General features: G+C 35.7%; 1 protein-coding gene and 1 long non-coding RNA gene across 2 annotated transcripts in view; both read right to left on the reverse strand.

Moving 5' to 3' along the window:
* Positions 1-2,408: 2,408 nt before the first annotated feature.
* Positions 2,409-10,641, reverse strand: LOC136835645 (uncharacterized). The gene is made up of 3 exons (XR_010852221.1): positions 10,461-10,641; positions 4,619-4,701; positions 2,409-3,378 (listed from the first exon to the last, which is right to left on the reverse strand). It is a non-coding gene; the product is annotated as an uncharacterized lncRNA (long non-coding RNA).
* A 1,390-nt stretch (positions 10,642-12,031) lies between these two features.
* Positions 12,032-15,912, reverse strand: part of smash (smallish) — a 131,376-nt gene continuing 127,495 nt past the window's right edge. Inside the window, 4 exon segments of the mRNA XM_067099460.1 lie at positions 12,032-12,650; positions 13,827-13,991; positions 14,334-14,560; positions 15,351-15,781. Of these exon segments, the coding sequence (XP_066955561.1) occupies positions 12,628-12,650; positions 13,827-13,991; positions 14,334-14,560; positions 15,351-15,781 (846 nt within the window). The 3' untranslated portion in view covers positions 12,032-12,627.

Here is a 15,912-nt window from a genome sequence, read left to right on the forward strand (position 1 = left end):
GGAAACACTATATATATTTTCTAGTCTCAATTAATATTCAGCTCCACCATGAAAAGCACACTGCATTCTATGACCTGTTATGTCATTCTCTTGATATATCACTATTTTACAAATTTGTCAAAATCTAAAATACTTCAATTAGTTTGTCATTTCTCTGGGTAGCATTAAATTTCCATCCTTTCCTTGAGACTCCTGGTTACAATTTTTAAGAATTCTATCTAAATTAACTTTGTAAATATACAACACTTTCTTTTTACTGAACTTTTATCATTGTAACGTATTTTATGCAGCAGCCAAACACTGTCAAGTTGGTATGAAGCTAACTTGTATTAAGAAATAAAACATGACTGATTTGAAATAGCTACCTTGAAAATGTAACCTACATTACAGCGCTCAAAATCCCTTAATTGTTGTAATGTGATCTTTTAAGAACTTACAAAAGCACTGTCCTTACTTCAGACTAAGTTCTTGACTAATATCTGCTGGCACTTTCCTCTAAAATGAATGCAGTCATATTTACAGAATACAACTTAAATGCAAGTTCTGACCAAAAGTACCTGGCCTGTATATAAATCAATTACTTTATGTGATCTATATGATTATTGTTATTTTGAGTAGCCAAACCAAAGAATCAATATCCTTAACTAGTTACAGGGTTCTCTCTCTAGATCATAGCATCTTTATCTACTACTAGACCCAATTTACGTTTTAATTTTACTTTTCACGTCTTTGACCCCAGAACTACGAAATTACAGCCAGATACCAAGGAAGTAAAAAATGCAAAACAGCAAAACTTTACAATTTTGATGTTGCAAAGTTATTCTGAGATTTGAACACAGGTTTACTTTACACAACTATTTGATTTAAATTAACTTAAAAACTAATGTCCACAGAATGCTTTTCATGGTTATGCTGAATCCATACTAAAGTTAAGAATTTTTGGTTAATTTACATATTTTGTGAACAATTAATATTATTGAATGTTTCACTGAAATAACAGACTAACTTTAAGACTCACGCACAACAAAATAATCCATTGAGGGAACTTGACAAAAAATTCATAGGAATGGTAACATTTTCTTCCTCAGAAATAAGAGGGACCTTCAACACAACTTCTCGAAGCTTCAAACACAAATATTTTTATCAGTGCCAGCCTTACCACGCAAATACACCTATAGCCTCCTAGATACAAGATATTGAAACCACAATTCTTACAATCTTTCCACAACGCAAAATCGTCCACAAAAACTTACAATTTTAAAAAAAAAATTTTTTGCTAAACCTTAATTTTCCCTATCTTCAAACGACTTCTCAGCTTCTCTAACTGTAAAACTTTAACTTCAACATTTACCTTCAACATTTTTCACCCTTCTTACGTACAATTCAGTATTATACTAAAAATATTCAATAACTTCGTTACAAAAGAAGATAGTTTTCATCCTATGCTCAGCACTTTTACTTAAAGCCAAGGTCTTACTTCCTACAGCCTCCAGACCTTCAACTCTTAGTTGCTCGGCTATTCTATGATAAACATATCTTGCTGATTTTCTGGGAGACCCCCTCCCCTCCCCAATCTACCTTCAAGTGGTTCACAAGGAGGAATCCTTAATTTGTGATAGCTGTCAATATGGAGTTTGGTAGACCATTACAGAAGTAGTTGAAAGTAGTTTATTCTTGTGATGATTTATGTACAAACATTTATATATACCATACCTATATATCTAATAAAATCTCCATTTTTTAATGGGTAATGTCCTATTTTCACTACATTTACTATCTTACCCACCATATTAGTGTTCATTGGTAATTTCCAATGTTTCTCATTGTTTTCAATTTCTCCGTTCTAACATGAGGTATAACAACATACCACTGAACTCATTCTGCTATCATATATTACCACAACTTCTCACATTTACTTCCTTGTTCCCATTTGATCACAACCCTTCCACTTTGCAAACTATACTCCCAACTTTTCTGGTAAGTCTATCCCTAATCATACGCCTCACTTTACCATGAGCAGTCTACATTACATCTACAATCTTTGGTCCCCCCAACCCACCCCAATTTCTATCAGCACTGTTCCTTACGGCAAAAATGACCACCTACCATCCTTCTGCACTTCAACAAGCTTATCGCCTAACTTCAGTACAGTATTTGCTAAAGACTGCACAGCCAAGTTATAAGTTGTAACCTTGTCTATCTCACATATATACCTTTATATTCATACAGCTATTTCACTATGGATCAAATCGACATGCTAATAAAATATAGGCATACGTTGCACCAAGAAGTCCCAGTGCAACTTACTAAGTGTAAAATATCATATCACCTTCAATACCAGTATTCCTATATGCCTTCTTTAGACATTAAAACAGTCCTACCATGTGTCTATTGTACATACATACACACACACACATACATATCCATTGACAAAATGGGGGCTTCCATACCTAAAATGTTTTAAACATCTGGGTAACACTGACCTTGGCTGACTTAACATTACTCAATTAGTGTACAATGAATGCTGCTATTCTCTGTTATATGTTCAAGATTCTGTTAGTTACCTAGCAACCTATACAATCTTTGAGTTCAAACTACAAAAACACACAGTTAGCTAAAATTACAATGTAAATCAAAACTTGGTTAAGCTGCAAACCTTGTTACAGAAAACAGTCTTCAAAAAAGAAAGGCCATGTACCCAGAAAATACCTCTGAAGGAACAGGATGATCTGTATAAATACAAATCAAGGACCAAGTAAAAGTGCTGCCTATATGATAAAACTGCCTTCCTTACCAATGTAAAATGTAATACTTGCTTTTCATCACACTTGTCAGTAACTTCTTAGGTTGTTAAAACCTTATTCCCATTTATTCAGTACTCAAACTTCTTGAAATTTAAATATTTCAACTACCTCCTCGTCATACTTTTCACATTTTTTCAATAAAATTAAATACAAAATACTAAGGATTTATTGTACTTTAAAAACTTGACCAATATCTACTTGACATTTATCAAACTATTTACAAGGCCTGACCAGTAACTCTCCAGATTTAATTTACTGTGAAGTCTTCATCAACCCAATTATATAGTAAACTTCTTGGTTCACTTCCCAACTTGAAACCATCAAAGTCAAAATTGACTGGTTTCCCAATAAAACCTGCCCCATGGTTTTACATAAACCATATAAATTTCCTCGAGTTTCCTTTAGCATATCCAAGTATCCAAGGTCAAATCTCCTTCAGTTGATCCTGAAAGTTTTAGGATGAACTCCACCAAGTGTAGATAGAAAATTAAAACTTCAATATCAGCTTCATGGACCACAGAAAGTCGACTGCTATCCAGATGGTACCCTCCAGAGCCTTGCCAAATTCTTGGACCTGAAAAAAGAAGTCATATTAGCCACTAAAGTAGTAGTACACTGGTTAGTTGGCAACAGTACATTGGTCAGTATGTCATAGTATAAACCTACAGCAGTCACCTTTCATTCCTATCTCCTTCACTATGGATCAAATCGACATGCTAATAAAATATAGGCATATGTTGCACCAAGAAGTCCCAGTGCAACTTACTAAGTGTGTAAAGTATCATATCACCTTCAATACCAGTATTCCTATATGCCTTCTTTAGACATTAAAACTGTCCTACCATGTGTCTATGGTACACACACACACATACAATTCCATTGAAAATATGGGGCTTCCATACCTAAAATGTTTTAAACACTGGGTAACACTGACCTTGGCTGACTTAACATTATTCAATTAGTGTACAATGAATGCTGCTATTCTCTGCTGTATGTTCAAGATTCTGTTAGTTACCTAGCAACCTATATAATCTTTGAGTTCAAACTGCAAAAACACACAGTTAACTAAAAATTACAATGTAAATCAAAACTTGGTTAAGCTGCAAACCTTGTTACAGAAAATAGTCTTCGAAAAAGAAAGCCCACGTACCCGGAAAATACCACTGAAAGAACAGGATGATCTGTATACATACAAAATCAAAGACCAAGTAAAAGTGCTGCCTATATGATAAAAATAAAACTGCCTTCCTTGCCAATGAAAAATTGTAATACTTGCTTTTCATCACACTTCTCAGTTGTAATTTACAGTTCTCAGTGTTGTTAGAACCTTATTTCCATTTATTCAGTACTCAAACCTCTTGAAATTTGAATATTTCAACTACCTCCTCGCCATACTTTTCACATTTTTAAATACAAAATACTAAAATTTAAATACAAAATTTATCATTTCACATTTTTTCAAAAATTAAATACAAAATACTAAGGATTTATTGTACTGTAAAAACTTTACCAATATCTACTTGACATTTATCAAACTATTTACAAGGCCTGACCAATAACACTCTGGATTTACTTTACTGTGAAGTCTTCATCAACCCAACTATATAGTAAACTTCTTGGTTCACTTCCCAACTTGAAATCATCAAAGTCAAAATTGACTGGTTTCCCAATAAAACCTGCCCCCATGGTTTTAAATAAACCATATAAATTTCCTCGAGTTTCCTTTAGCATATCCAAGTATCCAAAGTCAAATCTCCTTCAGATGATCCTGAAAGTTTTAGGATGAACTCCACCAAGTGTAAACAGAAAATTACAACTTCAATGTCAGTTTCATGGACCACAGAAAGTCAACTGCTATCCAGATGGTACCCTCCAGAGCCTCGCCAAATTCTTGGACCTGAAAAAATAATAATATTAGCCACTAAAGTAATAGTACACCGGTTAGTTGGCAAGAGTACATTGGTTAATATGTCATAGTATAAACCTACAGCAGTCATCTTTCATTCCTATCTCCTCCCTCCCAATATCAACCTTGACGAGGGATACCATTATTGCAACATGCATGGCACACTGTACAGAACTAACATTCTCTGTTGCATTTGGAACAAGCTGAACTGCTCTTTGCCTCGAGTTTTTATCAGTTTCCTAAGGTCTTTTTCTGCTGAACTGTCAAATTTGTTCAAATCTGGCTTAACTTACTCTAATGTTCACCTCTCATATAAGAACAAATCCTCTCGGTAAGTCATTCAAATGCTACAAGGCCACCATGGAGAAGCTCTGCTGAATCAATGAAAACCTATACATAATTCTATAAAATAGGATTAAAGAATCCTTACATTTAAACCCTCAAAAGTCTGATAGTACTACTCTTGACACCTGACGACATGCCAGATTCACAGTATTATTAAGTACTCTACAATGTACACCTAGTCTGATAATAAAATAGCCAAATCTACACAATTTTATGCAGTTCTCAAGTTCCAGCTAGTTAATAATTGTCCTCCTTTATTGTTTAATTCATAATGAATCACATCACTTCTTTCACTGACTCTTCATAACCTTGTATTACTTTTGACTTATTTCTATAGCAGTATATTCACATTTTGAGTGATCTGTACACACATCCTTGCAGTTGGGTGTAAAATGTGGGCTAGCCAAAATGTGTGAATCAGTGAGCAATCTAAATGCAGTAGTACTAATAATTAGTCTAACCTGCTGATGCTTTCTCTAAATACTTACATTAACTACAATTGAAAATCTAAAGATTCTGTGAGCCTGCATTTTATACTAACCCCACATGTTTGCAACTGGAATCATTTGAAAAAAAGTTGTTGCAACCGAGACAACAAAAATAAAAAAAAACTAGAAATGTCGGTGTTACATAACCTGTAAAATTCCAAAAAATAAATTTGAGGTTTGTACACTGAACGAAAGACCTGCCCTACAATAATTAAGCCAAGTGTCCAAAGTGGGGTTTAAAGGGGGGAAATTAGTGTAAAACTGTAATTTTGTCTCAACACTGCATTTCATAGCTCCGACTAAATGATGACAGTTGCAGTAATATTTCCTTGTGGAAAGTAAGGGGAAAGTTAAGATAATTTTTAGGCTAATGTATGAAGGATCTGCAAGAGTTCTGAGTTCCCATATATTCCTTCAATTTCTCTGGCAAGTTTCTTCATCACAAAGAGCCCTTGTTTGGTTCGTCTCTCCTAATATTTCTATGGAGTTTATTATCTTGGTCTAAGGTAATGGGCTTTTCACTGTTATCCAATAAAAATATAATTTTTCTTCTTCTTCAGTTAAAAGACTTTCATATTACTCCTTTTCCTTCCTTACCAGTGTTCAATAAAACAGCTCCTACCTGCTAAGCAAGGTAAGTGGAAATGAATTTTGAGCTTATAATCAAAATGGTTTAAGTATAATTGATTTGTTACTGGTTCAGCATCCCCTAAGCAAGCTTCAAATAATAAATACAGAACATTATAACCTTAAAATCATAAGAAAATCACTGATGATAGAGTTCAATAATATTTAAAGACCAATCTATGCCTATGAGAGCACTACGATACCCAAGAAGTATTACTTTTTAAGACTGCAAAGTAATAGTGATGAGAGGGACTTCTTTACCCACCTTCCTAGCAACATCCAAAGTACTAAAATTCATAAAGTAGTTCCAACTTTAACATTAAACCACACTTTCCTCATACCATCAAATATGTAAGAAGTATTCAGAAGGATTCTGGGGTTACCTGGTCTTGTTAAGTCATAGTCTGGGTTAGGCTACATCCCAGATTAAGTTAACACCATTTTTTTTTCTTATTAAGATCAAGATTGTGGAACCTACCATCCACTCCAGTCAGGTAGGAACCAGTGACCCTGCCTGGGTTAGAACATATTCCTGCAGTTACCAATAACATTAAAAAAAAAAGTTTCTAGTGTGCTGGCTCCCAAGTTTAGTAGATTCTATAGATTTTTATGTCAAAGCAGTATCTGCGGACAAGCACAAGCTTAGTAATACAGTGCCTGTTCCAAAGAGTGGCAGATCTGCTGACTGCACTAACTACAGGCCAATCTCTATTTTCCCTGTGCCCTCCAAAGTTGCTGAAAAACTTATTTTCAAGCCACTATATAAATATGTTGAATCTAAAGGAATGTTAGCTGATAATCAATATGCATACAGGAAGCAGCTAGGTACATGTGATGCACTTTTAGACTTGACATGCCATTTGCAAGGGAACCTTGATAAGGGTTTTGAGTGGAGAGTAATACAGATAGATTTTAGTGCTGCTTTCGATTTAATAAATCACAAGGCACTTATTTATAAGCCTCAGAATCTTTGGAGTGGGTGGATATGTTTTAGGATTACTTCAAGATTTCCTTACAGGTAGGCAGCAGCGAGTTTCTGTGGATGGGATCTTTAGTGAACCAAGACCTATTGCATCTGGAGTTCTACAGGGCAGTGTTCTTGGTCCACTGTTATTTTTAGTGTATACAAGTGACACAGATGTTGGCCTGGAAAACATGGTTGTTCATTATGCTGATGATAAAACACTTATGGGTGTAGTCAAGTCTCCACTTTTGAGAAATGACGCTGCCCTCGGCCTCAACTGGGACATGGACCGGATCAGGGAATGGTGTAGTTGGTGGGGTATGTGGCTGAACTCCAGTACAACAAAAACACTTTATTAGCAGATCTCTTGCAGATTTCCCACCTCTTCCTCCCCTTCAGGTGGATGGAACTTTGCTGAACGAGTCTGAAACTTTAACTATTCTAGGTGTAACTTTTTACTCACATCTAACCTTTGAGAAACATCTAAGGAAAGTTTCAGCGAATGCCGCACGAGAGTTAGGTACTGTTCATAGGGCCTCATATTTATAATGGTGATAAAATCAATGCAACCTGTTTTAGGTCATTTGTACTCCCTTTACTATAATACTGTTCTCCGATGTGGATGTCTGCTTCTGCCAGAGATTTATCTCTTTTAGAGTGGTTCGTGGTGGTAGGTTTGTTTCCTGATAGTAGTAGTCATGACTTGGACCACTGATGGATGGTTTCTTGTTTTTCACTTTTTCATAAGTTGTATTTCAGCAGAGATCTTTCACATTCACGATAGACGGCTGATCCCTTTATCTGCCGAGAGCAACCAGATTTGCTGAACAGCAGCACTAGTATTCAGTGAATGTGCCTCACTGTCAAACTTCCCAGATCAGAGTTCCTTTATTCCCCACACCGTTGGACTGTGGAACAGCCTCCCAAAGGAAGTTGTGCAATTGGAACTTCAGTTCAAGCGAATGTGCAATTCATTACTACCCTAACACTATTCTTCTCGCATTTTAATACATTTTTTTAAAGTGGTATCTCTTCTTTCTGTATTTCCCTTTACCTTCTCTTACTACTGTACTTCCTAATGAAAACCATGTTCTTTGGAAGCTTGAATTTCAAGTCAATGGTCCCTTTGGGCTTGCTCCATATAGATATGTTTCATAATAATAATAATAATGTTACATACCACACAAAAATCTAAATTTTCATATTTTTTTTATGATTTTACATTTATTTTTACTTAATTCACTGGTTTTATTTTTCTAAAAAAAAAAAAAAAAACACTGGGTTTCAATGATGGTCTGCTAAAATCATCAAGAGATCGGGGTAGGGCAAACCAAAATGAGTGGTTGTACCAACACCAATGGTCAAAAAGGAAAATGACAATATCATCTGTCATAAAATATATGGATTCTCCTTTTAATGGGAAAACTATTATGAAAATGAATGGTGGTTTGAAGAATAATTAACTGGAAAAATTTTTATAAAGCGGCAAAAATTATATTTTTTCTTTATTTACATAATCGTTCTTTGTAATTTATCTAGTCAATTTCAATGGTTTTTGGAACATTCGACAACCATCTAAGTCCACATCAAAATCATACAATCATCATTACGCCACTCAATCTAAGAATCACAAACTGCCTACCAATGAAATGTGATTGAAAGGGGAACCAAGTTATCAATACACATTGTAATTTCCAGCAAAATGTATAATGCACGTTAATTTTTTCTGTGATCAATATCACAATTTTCCAGAAGTTCTGTTGCAACTGTGTCCAGATTATCAAATTACCTTCCTTATCATGTAGGTAATCCTTTCAAACTTCTGAAAAGGCTGGAGATGAGTCAAGATGTGGAAAATAAAGCACAAAAAAAAGTCATGATTGGCAGAATTTCACAGAGGCCTTTTGCACCCCATACCAGAGATAAGGATGTTCACACAGGGTGCAATTTTCTTGAGCAGGCTTGCATTAACCTTATTACATTATTTTTTAGATATTTCTCTTACGATGTTCATCGTTTACTACTTTCTATTTTCTTCCTGGGCTGCTTAGCCTACTGGGAACCTAGGGCTTGTGGAATTCTGATAATTTATTTGTTTGCATCCAGCTGAGTAACCTAACCTTGTCTCTTTTGGTTTAATGTCAAGTACAGAAATAAGGCAATTAAGCTATCCAAACATTTACCAGTTTTTCTTGCCAATGATGCTGAACCGAACCTTGGGAAGACGAAACCATCTTACCCTTAACTGACCTGGACAGCCGTGGCTACCCTAGGCTAATACCTACACTGTATGCTTTATAATTACAATAGTTTACCACTAAGGAGATGAAAATCCTCCTTTAAAACCTTTACTCTTAGTTTCCCCCTCAGCACTGAATGACCTCATGAGTCCCAGCAGTTGGCCTTAGGCCTAAATTCTATATTCCAAAATCAATGATTTATCTATATACTGTGATCTCTGCATAGCCTACAGGAATGACCCAGATTATCAATTCAGTCTGTCCTCTTAAGCTAAATAGTGACTAAGTCTGGGCCTAAAAGGGTACTGTAGGCTATATGCATTTAGGGATTTTAGCCTAATTTGCAATTTGGACAACCAAGCCACCTCGGTCAAGGAATACCCAAGTTAAGTAAGTTTTGCTAAATTAGATTTGGAGCCAAAGCGTTGAGTAAACTTTTTTCGTGAACATAAAAAAGGGTAAAACTATAGAACAGCTCTGCACGGACTATTACCTTGGAAATTGATATTACCTATACTTAAAGTGTTGCTGATGAAGGAGGTGGTGGTGTTTATTATCGGTCAATTATTATTAACCTCATCTCTATCCAACATGGTTGGGGACCCTTTGGGAACACAATGGAATGGTTCCGTTAAAGCGCCAGTCATTAGGGGAGCCATATGTTCCAGGAGGGATTGGCTAAGGAAACCTATTATAAAAGGAACTATAACCTAACCTAACTTAACAGGCATTGTTACTTAGCTGGGGCTGGACACCCCCTGGAAGGAAACGCCACTTTTTACCAAAAGTTCCCTACAACACTGGGCATGAGTGATGGCATTCCAGGATGGCCAGCATACAAAAAATTATCAGTGCTGAGGTTAATTACAGGTTAATTACAGTTGCCCAACAAAAAATAACTAAATTCTTGATGAGCAACCAAAATACTATACACAGAGTTAATTTCAATGGTAGTACCCCATGTGGAGTTGTACTACAGTTCTACCAAAATAATTACACACTGTGGACACAGAAAAACTGCTATCAACAAGTACCTTAGGTCTCTACCTATCTTTAAGGCTTAACAATACACAGACCACTATTTACATTGCTGAAAACTTTGGGAGTCTCATCTAGGCCCCTGTATTTAACCTCGATGATCAATCACAGTAGTTCAACTTGTCATCTTAAGTACACCTCCAATACACACTTCAAAATACTTTGGAAGAACAAATAACTGGAAAATGTTATAAGATACAAGACTGGTTTTTGGTCTACACTGGCCAAGGATTTCTGAATGTGTGAACGGAACACACTCTCTCCCTCTGGTGTCCTTGGGTAAGATTCCCGTTTTCTTTTCTATGGAACAATGACAGAAAACGGAATGACAACTGATTGAGAGTTCTGTTGTCAGATCGTTATGAAAATAACTCGATTTTTCGTTTTAAATAAATGCAGAAACTTATTCAGAAATATTCATGTCACGATAAGCAATTTGGGTTGGAATTCCATGGATTACCAAGAAAATCTGACATATTAAATTTTGGACCAAATATTCATCTCTTCAACTTTTTTTATTTGGAAAATTAATGTATATGTGTAGATGAAAATCTGTGTATGTATAAAAATTTTACACTAATCTTCTGCTTTTTAATTTTTGAATATCGACTTCGTCTCTATAGACCTCTGCTATTGCTTTCCTAAAATGACTGCCTGAGATAGTTGCCTGATTGGCTATTTCATGGTCATTTTTTTTTTGCCATTTTTTAAAACTTTGTGGCCATGAAAAATCAGTTTGGCCATTTATGCAAACGTACTCCCGAAATTTTTACAAATGCCCAACAGCAAAACCCTATACGACTCGACTGCAGAAAAAGAAGATATTCAGTATCTTGAAGTGCTGTCAATTTCACAGCTGTGTTTCCATGTAACTATTTCAAGTTTAATTTTAAATATTTTTGATGACGTGTAATCAATATATAAGCATAATTTATGCACAGTTCATTGTTATGTTAATTCACACAATTCAATCATTTTACATCTTTGGCCAAATGCTTTCCTAAAGTGGCCACTTTCGGCCATATTTTCTTTAAATTTTGGCCAAAAGTTGTGTTCATCTGGCAACCGTGGTGGCCCTGAGAGACTTTAAAAGGAAATGTCCTTACAAATATGGCTGTAAATACTGAGATAGGTTACTTACAAGACAAACTTGGTAATAGATAGTTTCTTGAAAGTGTCTGTCAAAGTGTCAATATAATTGTTTTTCTTTCACAGCTCAAAAAAACTCTCACAGACAAATCACATACATCTGGCGTCTCCGTGAGGTAAACAATTTGGTTGAAGTCAAGAATGATACCCACTAAAAGATGGTTGATTTAGGTGTTTCTCATTAACCACTTTTTGATAAAGGATTATAATTTGTGTTTTATCCCAATATTGAAACCCATGAGGGTGTTTCTTTGTGTGATCTCACACAAACTTCAGCTATTTAGGTAGTATTGTTTATCATTCAATATTTTTTTCATATAATAATTTTAGAATAATTTTAACCAATTTTCCCCTAAAAATTTTGTTATCTTGCAAAGCTGGCCATTTTTTAATTTTTCTACTAGTCACATCACCAAGATGTAAAAAAATGAAACATTTCAAAGTTTACACAAAAGGTTAAGCAAACAAACTTCCATGTAAAAATCTTGCTTTAATTACAAGCTTATATTATATCAATATACAAAGATTCATTTATAAAGAACCTTCCGGTTATATTTATAAAAAAAAATCAATTGGATTATTTCTCCTACTGATAATGACTTGTTTTTTTGACTAAGCTATTATTTACAATATATAATTTACATCATAAAGTAGATAACTTTGATTGTGCAAGTGATTTTCATACATAAATTAAGTAGAATTCCTAGCTGCCTACATATAGCTATGTACCAAAACAGATTTGAAGGAAAACCTACACAAAATGATTCCCGTAGATCTTCCAAGACTCTCATCAATAACTTTGTGTATATATATATTACAAAAATCTATTCATTTAATGTACACTTTAAAACATTTTTATTAAAAACTATACAGAAGTAGCCTTCTAAAGAAAAGTGGAAAGAAAACGTTTTCGTTTCCGTTCACGACAAATGGAGGCTAAATCAGAAAATACACACAAAACAAATATATTTCTATAATACAGCGCTGGCATGCCGCTCACATCACGTTTGGCATGCCATGAATTTTGGCACCAAAGACAAATAAGCATACCTTCGTTCTGCTCGTGTTATACCTTGCTGAACTTCATTCCTGTAACAAAGGGAGAATTTTTTTAGACGTGTGCAGCGTAACTCCATAAACAGTGTCAAACTACCTTATTATACAAACCATATCAATATAGAAACAAAATATGGTACCTACAACGAATAACGTTTAGACCACCTCAATTGAACGGACCTCAACTTAGTGGACTTAGTAGTTTACTATTCTTAAATTGGTGGGCCAGTAGGAGGAATAGTGGGGGGCCTTAGATGAGCAAGACATCGTTAAAGAAGTAGGACAACTACGTTAGGAAAGACCAAATGGAACAAATGCAAAGCAAAATCCAAAAACGCTGACACTGGGTGGTGACAAGGCACACTGTCGGCAATACCCATTTCCAGGGAACGCTGTAGTGTGAACATTGTTAATGTACAGGGCAGACATGGTTGACTAATTACTACAATGGACTTAATGTCATATTCATGGACATCTCGACTGATGAGTGAAATTTGACTGGAAAAAAACTTTGGCTGCTTAACAGCCACAAAGGGACCTACCAGAATTCAATCACGGTACCCAGAGGTGATACCTATCAGGTGAAAGAGAGGGAACTGACACTGACTAATCTGCTTTAACTGAACACATTAGGTTCATTGATAAATGAACCTACTAAACCCTCCAGAATATTTTAATAGGGACACCTAGTATTTGGACAAAACCTACTAAACCCTACAGAATATTTTAATACGGAAACCCAGTATTTGGACAGGATATTTTCTCTTTAGTTAGAAATGACACATACCTGTACTTGGTTCAACTTCTTGACTAAATTCATTACTAAACTCATACTTTAAATAGTAACAGAAGATACTTTTGTTAAGGATGTTATCACAAACAAAGCAAGCATGGAAGATCAACTGTGAATTCTGAACTGCCGCAGAAAAAATGCTGAATGCTTTTAAAACAATTAACCTAATTTCTCCATAAATTTGAAAACAAAGCAACATGCTACACTAATTTAAAAAAAAAAGAAGTTGATAATCATTTTGTTAAGGGTATTTTGACATCATAATACTGTATACACTTAGCCACAAACAAGGCAAGCATCAAGGATTAAGTGTGGATTCTGAATTACCAGAGGAAAAATGCTAAAACTTTATATAACAGTTAAGCTAATTCCTCAATAAAAATTAAAAAACAAAGCAACACACTAAGCTATCTTACCTTCATCATTTGAGTAGCAGTTATGGCAGTGCAATTTATGGTTACGGACTCTCACATCAGCACCAGCTGACCCATTGCCAAGTTGTATTCCACAAACACAGCATTTGAAACAAGGTATGTGATAGAACAATCTCAGGCTTTCAATGATCATAGCAGCTCCCCTTCCTGAAATGAGATTTGTCAAGCAAATTTTCTTAATTTCTCTTTCAGGCATGAGTCAAATTAGTATAATAAAATTTGTTTATAGGTAAATCTTTCCATATATAAACTTTTAAGACTACTAAGGTGTTTATAAAATTCAAGATCAACACTTGTCTTTCAATGTTTTTAATACCCATGATATTTAGGAATCAACAGTAATATATGACAGTGAAATATAAGCAATACTTGAAATACTTTTTGCAATTTTAAACACATCGAGCCACTTACAAGACTCATCCCTGCTACTGTTATACTAAAATTCCATAAACAAATCACTGCAAGGAATGACCACATTCTCAGTCTTACCGAGTTCCTCTGAACAGTGGGAACACTTCTTCTTCCCTGAGACGCTGAGAAGTCTCTGATCTTGCGCATTGGGAGGATCTGGTTGTGTGGAAGGTGGGGAAGGCTGTCCAGGTCCTGTCCCAGACTGGTACAAGGGTGCATGTGATGAGGGCGAGCTCAAAGCATCGGCGTTCATGTAGTCGTGGTAATTTTCGTCGCGATAGTTATTTCCGTACGAGTTACCCAGTCTGAAACGAAGAGGGGAATGCTGGTCAATAAAGGATTTGAACATCCTTCTCATGGTCAGGTTGGTAACATGACCTCACTCTGATTACTGAACTCGGGATGCAGGTTCGATTCCCACTACCAGACATCACAATTACTTTGTATTTCTTGCATGTGGATCTAAGGCTTTGTAGTGACAAAAGTATCCAAAAAGTGTGATGAATTCAAGAAGTTATGAAGGCATTGTGGCTACTACAATTACATATGTATCTGGTAAAGAGTGACCAGTAGATTCTATGTCTATATCAACCTTTAATTCTTCAATTTTAGTTTATGCTTTCGTTTCATGATCATAAATACATAACTTCAGTACATTTTCCTGACTAAGCAATAGCCTTTCTAATTACATAACACCAGAAAAAGATTAAACTACAGGCAGTCCCGGTTTACGACGGTTCCGACTTCGACGTTCGAGGTTCTGACGCTTTTCAAATATATTCATCAGAAATTATTTCCCGGCTTACGACTCATGTTCGGGGTTACGACGCGTCGTCGCCCGATCCGACGGAAGAAATTTGGCCCCAAAATGGCAGAATAATCATAATTTGAAGGTTTTTTTATGTAAAACTCAATAATAAAGCAGTTTACGTCGTTTTCAATGCACCCAGAGCATTAAAGTAAGGTTTTCTTATGATTTTTGACGATTTTCGACGATTTTCCGGTTTACGACAATTTTCGGGTTACGACGCGGCGCAAGAACGGAACCCCCGTCGTAAACCGGGGACCGCCTGTACCTGCATTTATGACACTCACCTTCCATTATTGTTGTTATTGTTGTAGGTATTTTTGTTGTTTTTGTTATTGACTCTCTGCGTCAAGTTGTGAATGATGGAATCTGGCAGAGCCTTGTCGCCCGTTGGGGTGGGTGCAGGCATTGGGGGTTGATACGTGGTTGCCTGATTTCTCCAGCTATTGTTATTGTTGTTATTGTTATTATTACTATTATTAACCTGACTTAGAGATGGATTTTTAAGTGACTGCGGGTAACTTGAATACGTAGGCGTGGTGTTTTGAGGAATAAATGTCGTTTGAGATGGATGGAAAGCGGTTTGTGAGGGAGATGGATGCTGTGGAGAAGTGCAATGAGGTGTTGTTGGTTGTGACGCCGGCAACTGCGGCTGAGAGACGGCAGTTTTGTAGCGGTTAATGCGGTCTTGCTGCTCTAACCTTCTTTGTTCTGCCTCCTGCCAGAGGAAATACGAAGTTAGTTGCTGTATTTGACATACATAGGTACATGTCAACTCAATTCAAAATAAAAATTTTCTGAAAAATAAGTTTATTCAAACCAAATGCTAAAACTCCTTCCTACTACTGA

Source organism: Macrobrachium rosenbergii, chromosome 55 (assembly GCF_040412425.1).
Source record: "Macrobrachium rosenbergii isolate ZJJX-2024 chromosome 55, ASM4041242v1, whole genome shotgun sequence".
Taxonomy (NCBI): Eukaryota; Metazoa; Arthropoda; class Malacostraca; order Decapoda; family Palaemonidae; genus Macrobrachium; species Macrobrachium rosenbergii.